This window comes from Misgurnus anguillicaudatus, chromosome 11 (genome assembly GCF_027580225.2).
Source record: "Misgurnus anguillicaudatus chromosome 11, ASM2758022v2, whole genome shotgun sequence".
NCBI lineage: Eukaryota > Metazoa > Chordata > Actinopteri > Cypriniformes > Cobitidae > Misgurnus > Misgurnus anguillicaudatus.
This window is the reverse complement of record NC_073347.2, coordinates 7,985,139-8,003,674: the sequence shown is the minus strand read 5'-3', so window position 1 is coordinate 8,003,674 and position 18,536 is coordinate 7,985,139. Positions and strand designations below refer to the sequence as shown.

At 35.1% G+C, this 18,536-nt stretch overlaps 2 protein-coding genes across 5 annotated transcripts in view; both read left to right on the top strand.

Annotated features, from left to right (window-relative positions):
* pde10a (phosphodiesterase 10A) overlaps positions 1-5,182 on the top strand; it is a 137,379-nt gene extending 132,197 nt beyond the window's left edge. For all 3 annotated transcript variants that reach the window (XM_073872959.1, XM_073872960.1, XM_073872961.1), the window contains exon 22: positions 787-5,182. In XM_073872959.1, coding sequence (XP_073729060.1) covers positions 787-907 — 121 coding nt within the window. In that variant the 3' untranslated portion in view covers positions 908-5,182. The remainder of the gene's footprint in view (positions 1-786) is intronic.
* A 3,465-nt stretch (positions 5,183-8,647) lies between these two features.
* LOC129415537 (kinesin-like protein KIF20A) lies at positions 8,648-12,762 on the top strand. 2 transcript variants are annotated; one of them, XM_055169551.2, is made up of 4 exons: positions 8,648-9,934; positions 11,780-11,899; positions 12,083-12,221; positions 12,418-12,762. In XM_055169551.2, exons 1-4 carry the CDS (start codon positions 9,914-9,916, stop codon positions 12,540-12,542), a joined length of 405 nt encoding a protein of 134 aa, XP_055025526.2. In that variant the 5' UTR covers positions 8,648-9,913; the 3' UTR covers positions 12,543-12,762. The 2 variants fall into 2 exon arrangements, with proteins under 2 accessions (XP_055025526.2, XP_055025525.2); XM_055169550.2 differs by having other exon boundaries at positions 12,400-12,762.
* Positions 12,763-18,536: the final 5,774 nt, after the last annotated feature.

The following is an 18,536-nucleotide window of genomic DNA, read 5'->3' as shown; positions in this document are numbered from 1 at the left end:
TTTGATTGTGCGGCTAAAAATGAGTATGGGTGAGTAGGCCAAAATTTTGGTTCAGGATCAGTTTTTTGGGTTTTATACAGTTACATTATATAAGTTAATGGGGAAACAAAACGAAAGCGTGCTTCCAATGCTGTGCAACTCTTGCGCTTGCCATACGGTAGCGTCTGCAACCATGAGCCGTACAGTCCATAGATTCAGAAATGCATCTCCATGCATTATTCTTCTTTTAGTGATCTCATTAAATTGGGAATGTTTTCTGCCTTTCCAGATTAAAATGGTTTTTGTTTTTTTCGAATAAATCTTTTTTTACTTCTCAATTCGCATGCATTTATTTTTAGCTGCAAATGCGAGTAAAATGCTCCATCAAGCCCTGTAAAATTAAATAAACTCACTTTAATGTTTATGTAGCTATGAATACAACCATAGAGTCAAAAAAAATCATCTAAAGGAAGAAGCCCAAAATTTTGTCTTGCATATTGCACTCACAGATTCCGGAAAATCATTGGCAGTGTGAATGAACCAAAAATCCCGAAAAAAATATATATTTTACAACTAGAACCTGTGAATATATGACCTTCCTGTAAAAAACCAGCTCAAGTCTGTTTTTTTGTTCATTAAAATTTTTCAACATAAAACCAAAAAATCTTACTTTGTTGCTCCAAATCTCATCATTAGATTACGAGACTTCAGCCTGGACAAACAAAAGCAAACAAAGCTTTTCGGTTACACGCAGTAATTTTTGTGTATTACCAGCTGATGTAACACAGTTACAATGTGTGTTTGCAGGGAAAATCTGTCCCATTGGGAACGAATTGTGCAAGGAGAAGACGTCTCAGCGTGGGCTTCGAATGAAGAAGTTGACCTGAGCGAGTCTTCAGACAGTGGACCAGTCAAAGTGGACAACTGAATCTGTGGCACTTAACCCACAGCAGCACCTACAGCCTGCCAAACACATCGGACTTCCTGTGGACAGTCCCGCGTCCTGCAGAGACAGGAGGAAGTGAAGAAGGCAGGCCAGGAATGATATATTCGGAAGATAAACAAACACATAATGTTACCTCAGTGGGTGACGGAGGTGAACAGGGCTCCTCCGTCGATGGCTGGGATTCAAGTCCACACTGTGTGGAAACCTTTCAGCCGAATGGACATCAGAGATCGCTTTTGCATCTTTTCATTTAGGTGATTATTTTTCATTTTGATCAGTTTGTAGAAGAAGAAGCCTTAAAATACGAACGTGAGTTACGGTCCCGTCTGTGGATTTAAAACGGTACTTTTTATCCTGCTGTGATCAGAAAGTTGTACGTAGAGCTACTCGATTGTCAGAATGTGGAGTCAAACGTAAGGACGAAGAGGCGTGTTAACTTTATTGCTCTCGTGATCTATACGATACTTTGAGCAAAAATGTTTTGCAGTACTTGAATGAAGAAATACAGCCTATTCTGTGTGGAGCTAAAAACAAGAAAGCCCCTGCAGCACATCTGTCTGAAGCAAAGAGCTTTTGTGATGATGGCATTCACAGTCACGTCACTCTGAACCTCGCTGGAGTCACACGCGAGTCACGGCCAATCTGCGCCATCTTCCAAACAGATATGAAAGTCAGCTCACCCTGTTACTCGTGTATGTGACCTTAAAGAGGTCATACCGTGAGGAATTAAATTTTTTGGTTTTGTATGAAAGCACTTCAAAGTTTAAGCAATGAAAGTACAACATGTTTGTGCATTTATTGAAATGAAACTGTAAAAACAACCCCACACCTTCCTCAGCTCTCTCACGCTGTAGATTTGAATACATGAAAATATGGCTACTCACATTTAAATTTCAATAACATTAATTCAGTGTTCAGAAACTTGGCACGGTAAGGTAAAGTTTTGCATGTGTTTGCAAACTACTGTCATATTTAACTACCAATAGTAGTCAGTGTCTGAGTGAAGAAATTAACCAAAATGATTTTCCAGGCTACACCTGCCTTTATATGAAGCTGTAGTAGCAAGCCATTTCAATACACTATTACTAAATATAAAATACCTTCATTTTGCCCAGACTTTGTTTAAAATTGTCACAAGTTTGATTTTTTTGTATATTGGGGCCTTAACAGTTAAGTTTGAATGGAGTGCTGCCGGCATTTTTTTTAAGTTAGCCCCATATGCCAAAATTTTCTAATATATTTCAAAATATTCCAAAAATGGCCAAAATATATATTTGCTGAGACATATTTTGGAATATTTAATAGTATAGCCATTTTAATAGTAATACAGTCATACATTAATAACATCTTCACATACCCAATGGCTTCCAATGATTAATAGTAATTGGCCAGTAATACAGTAATTTCTGTAGAAATGTTTTACAGTGTATTTAAGTCATAATGTAAGAAAAACTGTAAAAATAACGATTTTTAAAAGGTTAAAAATTAAATATATTTTCAACTTTAAAAATAACCTTATAAAATTTGATTGCATTAAGCTTATATTTAAAATAGATTTTGGCCAAGAAAAAAATTCTTGACATATGGGTTGTAAAATTAGAAATGTATTTGCTTGCCCTTGGAATACATTTTGAAATGTAGTTTTTTTAAACCTTCATATCAACATTTATTTTCAAATTAAAAAATATATTTTAAGATGTATTTTTGGCCAAAGATTTTTTTTGCCGTATGGGGCAGGACACTGGTTTTCTTGCAAAAAATTCCATTAATTTGTCCCATAGACTTTTGGGTTATTGCAGAAAATAAGATCTGTGTTTAACAGAAGTTTATGACACTTGGACGTTTTGTCCAGCAGGTTGATCTTCACAGGTGAACACAAATTTTGTGAGTTTTGAAGTGTAAATTTGTTTACTAGAAATATAAAGAGCCGGATTTTGACTACAAAATTTATGAAAGTTGTGTCCATGTGTGCAGATTGGCTTGTTGGACGGAATGTGTAAGGGTCATAAACTTTAGTTAAATACAGAGCATTTTTGCCATAATTAAAAGCTTTTTGAGGAGGGCGCTAACTTCCGGGTTAACCTACAAAAATGCGTAATTCCTGCGGCACTCTTTTCTGATCTTGTCACAGTTTTTGATGAATGAGACATATGGGACAACAGCAAACCTTCAGCCCATGTGACCATTGCTTTATTTGGAAGAGGTCGTTTACATTGTAAATTAATATTAATGTAAAAGCAAAGCAGCAAATAAGAGCATGTTTAATCCTAAAGTTAAAAAAAATAGTAATGAAAAACGAAATGATAAAAAGCCCTACAGTACATTATAAGTGGACCTCAGGGGAAAATATGATCATGTAGCCTAAAAGTATAACACCCATAAAAATGACTGTAAATGAACTGCAAAGACAACTCATTGTGTATGCAACATGAAGCCTAAGTACTAGAAATCAGATGTTTGTGGTTTGCTGTGTTTTTTAGGATAAGTGTATAAAAACTAAAGTGCACAAGCAGATCAGTTAGTTGATTATGCAAATGTGAGATCATTATAAAGTGGATAAGATCAACAGAAACAATTTCTGCTTTTTTATTGTAGGTACTACAAATTGACTTCAGCATTAGCCTAGATTCCCACTTCTTATTGTTCTTGACTAGAAATTGATTTAAAAAATAATAATCAAGTGATCAAAGAAAGATTGAATAGCAATTAAAAGAGGATGAATACTATTAATGCATATCTCATGAGACATGTAAACGTCATGTAAAAATACACTGCCAGCTTATATTGCTTCAGCTAAATAGCAAACCCTATGACCCTTCATTAAGCCCCATTTTGAAGACATCACTAACCAATCCTACAGTCCTTAGCAACTGTTGTCATCTACCCATCGTATCTGACAACTTTATGCATTTTCTTTTATAAAAAATTAATGGGAAGTTGTGTGTGTCTGTGTAGTTTTAAATGTAATATCCAAAGTATGGTAAAAATTGGCACTTTTAATAGTCAAAACTGTTAAAGACCTTGCATGCATCTGTTGCATGGGATATCGCTAATTTCTAATAATTGTCTTTACACTTTTGAGCACTGTTATTGGGTCATTTAAATTTCTTTCAAGCAGAACAGCAGATGAAACACGCCTTAAACTCCTTTCCAGACCATATAACATCTATTTTGCTGTTCAAGTCTAACTGAAAGAAAATCTCCACTTCATTCCTATGGGACTTTCTATAAAGCTTCTCTGAAAAAAGCAACAATTTCCAGGGGGCGGAGTTTAGCGAAGGGATAATTGAAAATAGATGCGGGAAGTTGCACACTTTGGAGAGTAAGATTTATTGCATCTAGATCATAAAATATGTAAAAGAGGGCTACAGGTCAGAGCTGTGAGGATGTTGATATCCATCTAAGGTTCAGAAATGCTCAAAGATGAATTTTAAGCCTAGTAATCAATATATTGCCTTTGTTTTAATTGCCTGCCAAGTTTTATTTACCTGTTTGAAGCCCCCCGCAGTCACTGTGGACAATAATGAAGCTCTGACAGATGATGGCCTTTCTGTATATACTGCAGGACTTATGAGTGAATGTACTGTCACAAACTGCTTCAACATGCCTGATGAGTTTTTAAAGGTGTACCAAAGGTGTACACGGTCAGATATGGAAATGTTATTAATGGCTTCCAATGATTGTGTGGGTGTGCAGTATGCATTGTGTGGGTATGTGAAGATGTTGAGTTTTGTAAGCTACATTCTAATGGTGCTATCTTAGGCAGTCATGCACTTTCTGATCCTGTGCGCATGCAAGCGGATGTACGTACGTGTGTGTGTGTGTGTGTGTGTGTGTGTGTGTGTGTGTGTGTGTGTGTGTGTGTGTGTGTGTGTGTGTGTGTGTGCTCTGAATTAATGCTATTATCTGCAGAGTCAGTCACAGACATCATCCACAACCTGTTGTCTTTCCCTTCATATGCACTATGTTTAGAGACTATTATTATTGTTATTAATGTTATTGCTCCTGTTATATTATTGCCACAATTATTGATTATTACCATTGTTATTTTGTTAGAGTTCGATTTTAAATTAACTTATATTTTTTATACGAAGTTTAGCATTTTTGTTTTGTATAGAACAAATTGTACATTATGAAATAAAGCGAATGGTAATTTAGAGCCACTGCATACTGTTGCCCGAGAGAAATGTCTCAACTCGAAATATGTATAAGCAGAAATTACTTTTATTAAATAAAATGCAAATGCATGATGTGTAATATTTATTACTCTATGAAACGTTATGCATGTTTTAAATTGTTAACAAATGTTTTGTTATTTATTATGACGTGTAAACATAAAAACTCATTCAACACAATACTGATGAGCTGAAAAATCCGTAGAAATTGCAGCTGGGTTGCCGGTAACTTACCGTAGATTTAAATTTATATTTTTAATGGCAACATTTTGTTCAAAGTTAAATGAACATTAAACATTTACAAGTCTTTGTCTTTACAGAGTAAACAAATATAACAGCATTAAGCCAGGTATTCTGGGAAACAAAATCTGAAGCAAAAAACTGAAAAAGTTTGACGATGATTTCTGGTTCCCAGAATGCTTTGCATGAGGCTGTTATTGTATAGTTTTATTCTGTAAAGATAACGAGGTGTTAATATTTAAAATTTATTTAACTTTGAACAAACTCTTGCCAGTAAATAACATCAATTTAAATCTACGGTAAATTCCCGGCAACTCAGCTGCAATAACATTGTAATTTCTACGGATTTTTAGTACAGTAATAACGACACAACTTGGTAATGCTGGATAACTTTCTACCACTTAAACAATAGAGTAACACAATTATTGACACCAAATTGTGTGAGATAGAGTGGCACCAAAACTATTTGGACAAATATCTTAATTATTAAACCTTTTTCTTTATTTAAATAAATAATTAAATATCGTGGCATTGTGTAGTTCACATTAACTGTGTTTAGCTTAAATATTTTAAAAACCAGAAAGTATCAAATTATATGGTAACACTTAAAATAAGGTTGCATTTGATAAAAACAATGAACTCCTGTAGCATTTACAATATTAATCTTAGTTCATGTTAATTTTAGTATATAATATTAATTAAAAAGTTAATATTAGTGAATGTGCAATGAACTAACATGAACAACTGCATTGGCATAAGCAACATTGCTCATTGTTACTTAGTGCATTAGAAAAGGTAACAAATACAACTTTATTGTAAAGTACTACCAATTCTACCTCTTAAATTCAAAGATTTCACATTAACACAATACATTTAGGTTACAATTTTGTATCGAATGACAGTGATACATTTTAAGTATGACATAAGCATGCAAATACTTTCTGAAATCCATTCACAGCGGTTCGTACAAGTTCATGTTAGATCATACGTCTCTGCTGCCCTCTTTTGGCTAGCACCTACACTTACTAATGTTTAATACATTGCTTATAGAAAGTTGATGCTTGCACTTTCTATACAATAATATTTTTTAAAGATTTAATAAACGTCGTAGACAATTGGCCACAATAAGAAACATACAGATTTACTATCTATAATATAATACAGAACAACTGTAATCTATAAACAATAATTGCAGGTATCCTTTAATATGAAACCTGTAAAGGTAGATAAAGCAAAAAAGACAAATAGACAAAGAGTGGCGCCTCCTGCTGGACACAGATCTTACCAGCACTGAGAGTATGAAGAATTCATCATGTGCACTGACACAAAATGTTGTTTGTATTCATGTGATGTTTCCCAGCCTAATATCAGCTATAGGTTACATTCAAATCTCTATGGGGTGGTTTCCCAGACAGGGATTTACTTAAGCCAGGACTAGGCCTTAGTTTAATTAGGAAATATAACTAGTTTTAACAAACATGCCTTACTAAAAACATTACTTGTGTGCATTTTGAGGCAAAACAAAGGGCACAGATTTATTTAAAGATAGGACTAGTCTAATCCCTGTCTGGTAAACCGCCTCTATATGTTTGTTTTATGTTTTATCTTTAAACCTTTAAACAGTAGTGCAGCTATATACAATGTTTTAAATTATTTTAAAGTTCACTCAGCCTATAAAAATCACTCATTCTTTATTTATGTGTTTCCACCTTCAAAAAAAAAGAAAAAAGAAAAAAATACATTAATAATCTCATCAAAACTGGAATGAGACAAAATCTATCACTCAGGTTCTTTTAAACGGTATTGAAGGAATTATCCTGACCTCGGTTTGCTGCTTTTTCTTCATTACTTGGTCCAAATCATCTATTTCAAAACATTATTTATTTATTTTGTTTTTAATATGTTCAATATATTTTGTTTACAACTTCAATAGATCAAAAATTATATTAGGCCACAAGAAACAATTAGCAGCACCTTTGTGTGCAACTAAGGAATAAATCTCTAAAGAGGACTTTAAAGAAAACTTGCAAAACATCCTGAATATTTTGTTAAACATACAGGTTATACAAATCTTTAATACTTGTATTGTAGAGTTGTTTACCTCAACATCTTTTATAACAGCAATGGATCTCAGTTATTATTTAATATAATGTTATCTGGGTCAGATGCTTGACATCAGTTGTGGACAACTAAATTTAATTCAACATTCAGACTCGTTTTTGATTTCTTGTTTTCTTTGCATCTTCTTGTGAATGAAAAACACAGAGATGATCATCACATGTCTATCAGAGTATGACTCCAGATTTTTGGATTTATCAGAAAGTAGGCTGTATCTCAGATAGAAATATTTCAGTGATGGCACATTATGAGATGAGGTTGGAAAACACTTACAGCTGCACCTCCAAGACAAGTTCACCCGTTAGAGAAGATGAGATCCACACTACAGGAGGACCTATGTGAATGTGATAACATTTTACCATCCATTGCTGCATTGTCATGGAGTATCGCAGCGATGTTTGTTAATCTGGATGTCCCTTAATATGGATGCATATTTTTGCAGCTACTTGCCATTACATAAGCAATGAAGCGATATGAATCGATAAATGACAGATAACTTGCCTACCAATAGATTATCCACCCCTAGTCTATTGGTATCTGGGAAGTTATCTGTCATTTATCTGTTGAAAATGCTAACAACTTAAATAAATAAAAAATGACACTTCTGTTTTGTTTAATTAAATATTTAAATATTCTTGTCAAACATAACTTCCATCAACACACAGGCCTATAGTTTAAAACATTTAACATTTATCCTTCTCCTGACTGTTAACTTCCGTTTTGGCCTGCTTTTTAGATAATGACAAACATGTGCACGTTATAAAAATGGGATTTAATTTTGTGTTAATGATCTGATTAGAAATAAAACTAAAACACAGAATACACCTTTAATTATGATACAATTTACTAAAAATGTAACAAAAAAATCTTGGGGGAAAAGTGTCATTTTCAGAGTGAGATCTCGTTTTCACCAGCAGGTGTTGCCATTGAACCATTTTACAAAGCTTCAAAAGCTCTGTTTCTCCCATCACTAATCACAAAATATGTCACTCCTTGGTGGATCCCATGCTACAGCTGCCCTGAAGTTAGAGCCATCCCACCACGGTCGGACTGAGGCTAAAAAAAGCCCTAGACTTTCTCCCAAATAGGCCCATCCGACCATTCGCCCCTAACCGTGCGCAACAGACAAGGATGTCCTGATACTATGCCACAATACTGTCAAACTATTATCAGACAAGGTTATTTAATATTTTGTCATATTACACTTTGATATATATTAAGGCTGTGAAATAATGAAAATGGCGAGACCCTATACATATTTTTGTAAAGCTTTCATAAACAACCACCAGGTCTTTGCTAAACACAAATATGAAAGACAAGGGAAAACTGCACTATGATGGAAGACCGACAGAAAGTGTAAGCTAGGATTTTTTTGGTCAAACTAAAATTTGGTCAACTATTTAGCCCCCTTTCTTGTATATTAGCACATTTAGGGTAGCAATGCATGTCTGATATTTTCCCATTTAATTCAATACCTAAGTCTTCATTGTAGCAGAAAATGTGAGCTCACTACAACCTCTCATATATAATAAAGTCAATGAAACAAATGAAAACCAATGCAATCCACACTATTCCTGACGCAAATGCGGGCGACGCCATCTTGAGCTCAGATGAGTAAAACTTCCGGTGAGGCACTACAGCTACCCAGGTAGCCAGTGCACTCGGGCCAGATCCGGCTGAGTGTTGGCGCATGCGGCTGTGTTCTGGCTGCGGCTTACCAGCATTAAGCCAGCACTGGCCCAGCAAAAGTTGCCAGATTCGGCTAGGATGTGGATATGCGGATTTGGTCCGATTTTGGCTGACAAATGGCATATTTTCCACATATTGGCTTTCACATTTCACTGTTTGTTTTAATAAAAATATATTAATTTAACAATTGATATGCATATAATTGTTTCTATTTAATGTTTTGATAATTGTTTTTAGTTTTCCTGATTAATGGTAGCCTATGTAAACTGATTTTAAGTAGTGTAATGAAAAGTTAAGCTCAGAAATTTTTACCTAATAAAATAAGGGAAGGGGAGAAGCATATTTTAATGTTAAGAATAGGTTTGTAGAGGCGTAAAGTGCCATTAGCCTATTGAATGTAAGTATCTGAGCTATTAAGTTTATACTGAAATATTTTCTATGTATGTAATATTTCAACAAACACATAATTGATTAATTAATGGTCAAATACTAAATTGAAATTTTATTAAAAAAAATTAATAAGCTGTAAAGCTTGTCAATTTGTTTACTTTATTACAACTACAATTTTTCAGCCCTTTTCCAGAATTTGAACTAATTTGATCATAAAGATTGATCTATTTATAATTTATCGAGTACAATTTGTAGACAATTAAAGCTGGTTAAAGGAACTTTTATTTTGGAAAAAGAAGTGCTGCTGTTTCAAGACATGCGCACTAGCTGCGACATCTAGTGACGACATTTACCGGGCTTTAACGGTTGTTGCTGCATGAAGTGCAATTTCTCTGAGGTAAGACTTTTGGGAAGTTATTTAACATAATTTTATTGCATAAAATATTTATACTCTGCACATATTAGATGTAAACTTCATTTAAAAGAAGGACAAACTGGTGTGACTGATATATAGTATAAGTAATATTTTAAATGACCACAATCCCACTTCAACAAATATGTAACGTTAAATTAGCATTTGAATTTATTATTCAAATGATAATATTATAGAAAAATCGATTTTTATAAGTTATCTGACAAGGATAATTCGGACATAAGAAATGAACTCTTAATAAACTTACTTAAACAGTAATATTTCGTTTAGCAAAACAAACGAATAATATTTCGCAACTCATAAAACTGGTCTGAGGATTTGCCTCAGCAGTCTGCAGCAGGTGGGAGTAACTGAGGGATAGTGAAGCGATTCTGCTAAACTCTCGTAGCCACCTCAGCCAGTTCCGCTATTTTACAGCTGACTGAGGTAAAAAAAAAATGTACCAATGGATAACTTTGTCTGGTACAGAAAACGTTAAAATTTTACAGAACAGAGAGCATTGCAGCTAAAGGACACAGCTGGTAGTTAAACTTCTTTACTTAATTGCATCTTCAACTTCAGAGGCTGCAAAGCCTTTCCCCATAACTTCCTTTTGGCTATCTGATAAGCGCTGTAGTTTAACCGATTTAAGGAATGAATCCGGGTCTTCATCTTTAAACTCTGATGTATACAGGTGTTCATAAAATTGTTTAAATCTATTATTAATAATTTTATTGTTTGTAATAACATCATCTGATTCTTCCTCTTTTAAAGATATAGATTGATTCCTTGCAACCCTTTTGACTATTGATGCCAAATGTTTACCCGATTTATTAGCTGAGATATAATTCAACTTATTCGAATTTTGTCTTAGATCTTTAACTTTTTCCATCAGCATAGTATCCATTTCTAATTTCTTTTCTTGCAATTTACTTCTAATTGTTTGGTCTCCCTTTTTAAATTGAGTTTCCATTAAATTAATATCCCGTTTTATTTTAGCCATTTTCAAATCAAAACTAGCTTTCCTTTTTGCTGCAAAGGCTATCATTACCCCCCTTACATATGCTTTAAAGGAGTCCCATATAATACATATATTTGGTTTATCTTGAGGATGAGGTTGCTGCACATTAGTTAAAATAAAAATATCAATTTGCTCTTTTACATATGTAACAAATTCCGTATCCATTAAATATTTTCTATTCATTCTCCAAATTCTATGCTGTAAAGGGTTTTCCTTTTGAGTCATGGTACAGACAACTGAAGCATGATCAGATATCATAATGTTATCGATTTTACATGATATACAATTATTAATTCCTCCTTGAGACACAAAAAGATAATCCAGTCTACTGTAACTATTTTGGGGATTTGAATAATAAGTATAATCTTTTGAATTTGGATGTAGGGTCCTCCATATATCTTGAAGAGCATTAACACAAATACATTTCTGTAAATGTTTTGGAACATTGACCTTCCTCGTTTTTGTTGTACTGTCACAAGCACTAAAAATGCTGTTGTCTAATTTCATGTACAGCAGAATTTAGGTAGATTTTAAATAATGCACTGAAATTAACAGGGTAAAAATACCTTGGATGTTTTTTTCCAGTCTTACACAAATTTTGCGATCGAATATTTTAACTGGACAATTTGTAGAAATTAATTTTTGTTTTATGATGTGTGTTAGATTATTTGCAATATGCTATTGATTGAAAAATTTCCATTTATGTGCTTAAAATGATAAAACATTCCACAATTTCAGTGGGTTAGTATTGCCCTTCAAAAAGTTTGTTTCTGACATTAGTCCGTTTCCCATTGTATGCCTTTCTGTAGGACTGTGTGGCCATGCAGCCTCCAGAGACTGTGCTTTTAAAAGCACCACGAACATCGCTCTCTGCCAGACTCAGTGATAAATCAGTTCCTGTTACAGCTCAACGTTTCCAGTTCTCTAAGGCAAGATGATGCACCAGCACTCTCCGTTTATAGTGATCGATGATGTGCAATAGTAGTTTTTCCTGTTTGACAGCCCTGAACAACTTTAATCTTTGTACTTAAAAAGTTTGAGATCAGGTTTTGTGCTTTGTTTTGGTCAGTTTGAGTCTTTAGTGTTTTTTTATTTTTTGACTGTATTTTTAGGTTTATGGTCCAGACACAACGCAGAAGGAGATATTTGATGGTACAGTGAAGAGCCTTGTCCAGCATGTGCTTGAAGGACAGAATTGTCTGGTGTTTACATACGGTGTTACCAATGCAGGGAAGACCTTCACCTTTTTAGGTCTGTGTATTTTGTATATATTCTACTTATTTTTTCTTTTACACCAAAACTGAAAAAAAGTGATGTTAAATATCTCACCTTTTCTTTCTTTGTATTATGCTATTAGAAATGTGTTTTAGAAATAAATAGTTATTTGCAAAATATTATTTCAAGCATGTTGACTGTGCTAATGCCTCAGGTCCAGATAATGATTCAGGCTTCCTGCCTCGTTCCCTCAACATGATCTTTGGCAGTTTAGAGGGCCGCATTTTTAACCAGATGTGCCTGAAACCTCAAAGGTGCAGAGATTTTATCAGGCTGACCAAAAAAACAGGAAAATGAAGAAGAAATCACCAAGCGTAATCTACTTAAGCTCTTCAAAGAGGTACTGTAACATGGATATAGACATCAGATTGCTCAGAGACAGTAGCTGTGTCTGAAATAGTCCCATTCGGGGCTCGAAATTGCGACCATTTTGGTCGCATATGCGATCGAAATTTAATCTGTGCGACCTTTGGGAGCATTTGTGCGACTGCCCATTTTGTTGTGACGCGAGTTGATTGTGATCCTGCGTGCATGACGAGAGCATGACGAGCATGACGAGAGCGAGCATGACGAGAGCGAGCCGATTACAGCCAAGGTTATTACTGTATTTTTTGACGACGATCCGGATTCAAATGTAACTCCACCACCGGAAAATACGGGTTGACGTTAATCCTTTTAGAGAGAGTGGCTTAAAGATTTCGAGTGTCTCCGCTATGAAAATGTAACTTACTGTGTTTACTGTAAATCCTGTAAAACAGCGTTAATGGCGGAATCAAAACATTTTAAGCGCCAGACGTACCTTGCTTAAACATGGCGAAAGTGCCAAAAATACAAGACGTGTCATGACAAATGTGTTTTTTATTGATGGAGACACCGAGCTGTCTGTCAAAGTGTGTTTGATGGTGTATGTGCGCATGCGCTGGTGAATGGACATTCGACAAACATCCTTGTGGTCCATGTTGCTGTGGAATACGACAATGCTGATGGTATGTTTTTGTTGTATTTTTTAAAACATTGCCTCTTTAGTAGTAAAAGCATCCTGGTAATGCAGTTATCAATACCAATATATATTAGCCTTCTATATTAGGGTCACTTTTGTAATGTCACAATTAATCAGTGTTTTACGTGTTTGCTAGATTTTCTATGTAATCTTAATCATGTTACCTGTAATTGTTAAATTATTATTGCTGCAATACTATTTCAACAGCATTTGGGTATTAATTTAGGAATTTATGCAGCAAAAAATAAAATAAAATAAAATAAAATAAAAGACCAACTTTTAAATGCTGGCCATAGGACGTATAAAGTCCGATGGTGGTGTTTTATTTTTAATAAAATAAATCTATTAACATTTACATTGTAGTTGTGGTGCTTTTAAATTTTTTGATGGATGCGCCTAAATTTTTGCTGGTGCTCCTAACTCTTTAAAGTTAAAAAAGTTTATTTTGAGGCCTGTGTTTAGGTCTCCTCCCATAATTATCATACCAGTTTGTGAACTATCCATTCTTCTTTGAATATCTTTTAAAAAGGCCATATTTGAACCCGGAGGTCTATAAATACTCAAAAGCGTATACATTTTCCCAAATAATTCACATTTAATTATAAGATATCGACCATATGGATCTGAGTACTGTGACACTAATTTAAAGGGTATTCGCTTATTAATCAATATCCCAACTCCTCTACTTCTGGATGTATATACTGCCTCAAAAGCCTCCCCCACCCACCTTCTTTTCAAATACTCTATTTGGCCAGCTTTAAAATGGAGTTCTTGTAGAAAAACTATGTCAGCGGACATTTTTTCCAAATAATAAATAACTTTGTGTTTTTTTTAACCCTCCTGTAATCCATTTACATTCCAAGTTACCACTTTAAATGTGTTTAACTTATCTTTTATACTCCTTGTATGCATTTTTTAAAAATATTTTGATTACTAATTTATATAATTTTATTCCATTTATATATATATATATATATATATATATATATATATATATATATATATATATATATATAAATGGAATGATGTAAAACAAACTATATAGCCCAACTTCTTCTGCAAATTTAATTCTGTTCAACATTAGGACACACCTAAGGAATTTAAACAAACACTCATCCCTCCAAACCAACATGTAACATATAAACACATAACATATACCCTCTCCCTCCCCCTTCCCTCCTTCCCTTAGAAACATGCTTTTTTAGAGCCTTAACTCCCAGTTCCATCTGACCTGGAAACAGTGACTTCCCAATAATTCGTATAATACCATCCCCCTTTACAACCCATATTAATAATCAAAATTCACCCCAAAAAAAGAGAAGAAAGAAAAAAAGAAGAAAAAAGAAGAAAAAATAATAATACATACATGCGCATAAAATAATAATAATAATAATAATAAACAATAATAATTATAAAAACAAATACCTAATCACTGCTATTATTACAGACAAATTCGAATAAGTACTTTATAGAGATCTCACCGAATTTAAGCCATTTCCCAAATAAAAATAAATTAACTAATTAATTAAATAAACAACCAGTTTCCATCAATTATTCAATTATGGCATATTTTTTATATTCAAGTTCAGTATTTTTACGTCCAGTTTCATTTCTTCAGCGGAGATCTAAAAATACTAAATGTTCTTACCAAGTTCTGCAAGATCAGGTCATTTTATACCTGGATACTTCTTTTTTAGTTCCAATTTAGCTTTCTCTAGTGAGGTGAAGGTATTTACGATGTCTCCGTTCTCGACACATAACATCGCAGGAAATTTTAGAAAAGTCTTAATGCCGATCTGATGCAACTGTTCTCTCAAAGGCCAGAACCCCCTCCTTTTCTCCCGCACAGCTGGAGGCATATCAGGCACCACCTTAAAGTTGCAACCTTCTGTTTGTCTGCGAGTTGCTTTCCAAATATACAACTTCTTCTGATAGTGATGCAGCTTAAAAATTATAGCGCGTGGATACCTGGTATTATCTCTTTTAGCCCCAACACGTTGCACCCTTCCAAAGTCCTTCTTGTTTAAGCTCAAGCTTCCACTTTTCCGCAAAGATTTTAACCAAGAAAGCGGACATGGGCAAATCCTTTTTGCTACCTTCCAAAACATTCACCAAATGTAAATTGTTCTAGCGATGCCTATTTTCCAATTGATCAATATGATCCAAAGCATCTTGTAGCTTCTTTTCAAGCGCACCTGTACGGCTCACCTGCTCCTCCACCAAAACACCATAATCATGAACCTCGGCCATCGCGCTTTCAAATCGGGTTTTCCAATGCCTCAATCCTCTTCACCGCGGAATCAAGCAGTGTGTTAGTGGAGGTATTAACTTGCAATAGTTTGTTGAGTTTAGACTCTAGACCATCAAACCTGGCGTTGTAATCGAAGCCAATTGCTTCTGCTGCTTCTCCCACGTCTGCCATTCTTTGTCGTTGTTGCCTCGTTTGCGGTCTCCCTTTCGACATAGGATCGCTCTTCCTGACTTTTTCCTTTTCTTTCCTTTTCGTCTGGGTTTACTTAATACTAAACGTAAGCTTTAATAGTTGAGGGACTTAAAAAAACACGTTTTAAGCCAAAGTTTCTCACGCCAGGAGGAGCTCTAGCCCTTACGACCTCTCACGCCGCGCATGCTCAGTAAAACAAAAAAACCCGATTCAACTAGAATCCATTACACCTTCCAGGACAGCCAGAAACCTGAGTGGTAATTGATGATCAGCTTAGCTTAATGGATCATGTTACCAACACCGCCGGGTCCTGTATATTTATCCTATACAACCTATGGAAAATTAGACCTTTCCTATCGGAGCATGATACACTCTTGTCCTGGCCAGACTGGACTATTGCAATGCACTACTTGCCAGACTCCCGGCCTGCACAACTAAACTTCTACAGATTATCCAAAATGCAGCGGCAAGAGTGGTCTTCAATGAGCCAAAGAGAGTGCACATCACTCCTCTCTTTGTCAAGTTACATTGAATTTGATACGAACGACTATAGGATGCCAAAGCTCTGCTCCTGGTCTGGGTCCACCACGGAGTCAGCACCCTCTCACTTTCACTCGCTTATACAGACTTATGTACCCTCTAGATCCCTGCGCTCTGCCAACGAGCAACGTCTTGTAGTGCCATCCCAAAAAAAGGAAAAAATAAATAAATCGCAATCATGCGACAAGATCTGCTGATTTTGTAGGCATCTTTAAGAATCAGCTAAAAACCCATCTCTTTGGCAACACCTGGCTCACTAATACATCTCAATAATCTGTTTTCTATCCTTTTCTTTTCTGCTTTAAAAAAAAAACACAATCAACTTTAGCTTCATATACTGTGTTAGGCTTGATGTAGTATCAGCCTCAGACATCACGCCCACAAACTGTTGGCTGAACGTCTGATGTTTTTCGTACACTTTTCTGGAAACCCTGTGAGAATGTCTAAAGTCGTCTTTTGATTGGTTGAAATAAACCAGATTTCCAGGAGACGCGAGTGTCGCGATTCATTTCGGTCCCTGGAAAACAAAGCTCTGACGTTCCATTGAGGAAGAGAATCAGTCGTGTTCACGTGGATAATAATGACCAGTTCTTCGTACGTCGCTTATTACATCCGAGATCAAATGACACATCCGAGATGACATCATCGTTCTAATCATGAACCGGCTAATTGGGTTCTTCGAACACACCTGTTGTGTATGATTAGTATCGCTGGATTGAGTTATGTGAGATAATTGCGCGTTCATGTGTTGGTTTAAAAGGGGATATGTATCGATAGCAGAAACATTGATCAGCAACGCTGCTATTGGCTGTTCAGCATGGCCAAAGAACGTGCCCAATTTTTCTCCAAAGCAGAACAAGAGCTTATAAATGGAAGGTTGTGCCGAATTTCAGTCGTTAATTAAAACGACAGGGAACACCTCAAACTCTGCAAAAGCCAGGAGACAGGGCTGGCAAAAAGAAGCAGACAAATTAAATGCGTAAGTGCTGTCCATAGATGTTTCTACCATTTTCTACAGTATGTGTTTTGCCATTTTAATATTTTAATATTTACTTTCTTTAATCTCAGAGCCACCACTGGACCCACTAGAACATGGGAACAAGTAAAAGTAAAATACAAGAATATTCTAAAAAATGGTAGCTTTTAATTCATACAGTCGTTATTTTAAAAAGCCACTTTTTTCCTTTTTAAAAGCCACTGTGAAATGATGTGTTTGTGTATTTATAACAGCCACCAAGAAAAAGGCTGAAAAAAAAAACAGGTGGTGGTCCTGCACCACCACAATATACCCCAGCAGAGGAGCTGGCCCTTGGATTGAATGAAAACCGAACCATTGTGGAGGGCATCCCTGGGGGCAGCTCTTCCTCAGACCCAAAGACAGGGACCAGTAGCAGCAACACCTTCATTACTGGTAGGCTAAATGAGCTTTCAATCGTCTTAGTACACTGTAAAATTATTTGTTGCTGCCATAAATGAAGTATCATCCAAATGGCTGGTACAGTCATTTCAACTCTTTGTGAAAGTGAAAACTTGTACACTTTTAGTTAATACAAAATATGTTGCCATGAGTTATTGATCACATTATATTTTTTTACAGTGTAGTTAATTGTAATGACAATTCACCCCGCCCACCCCTTTACATAATACACCAACACTTTTACCTGTTCCCATGCAAGTGGTAGCTGAAGCATGTGCAGTAAGTTCTGTTCTTTTTCTAACTTGCATAAAGGGAAAAAAGTGCAACACTCTGCAGGGTTCTTGCAGGTTTCAGCAAGTTAAATTTAAGACCTTTTTAAGACCTTTTAAGACCATTATGAGTAAAATTTAAGACCAACACGACACATTACTAGAAGCATTCAAATGATCTCAGAAATTCTTAAAACGTTCTATTTTTATTGATTCAGTTATAGAAAAATATAAAATGAACCTGTAAGTGCATAAGCACCTTTACACTAATTTGTATATAGCCTTCTTGTGTACCTATTCTTTCTGTGTGCAATTTGAGTTGCAGGAGTGCACACCTAGAGAAAGGCCTACAGAAAGCCTTGCAGAAGAGTCTGCACAAAGAACTAATACAGAGGTGGACAGTTTTACTTTTTACTTTTGTTGCATGAGGCATGTTTTGACTCATTTTGTATTTATTGTATTTTTTATTTCTTTTAAAAAATGACAGGGTGACATCCGTTCCCTCTATAAACGGCATCTTCAACAAAAAATTGAGTATTTTGAGTTAAAAAAACGTAAATTAAGAGGAGAAATTGAACTTGACAACTTGAATAAGACAAAAATTGCTCTAGAGATAGAGTTG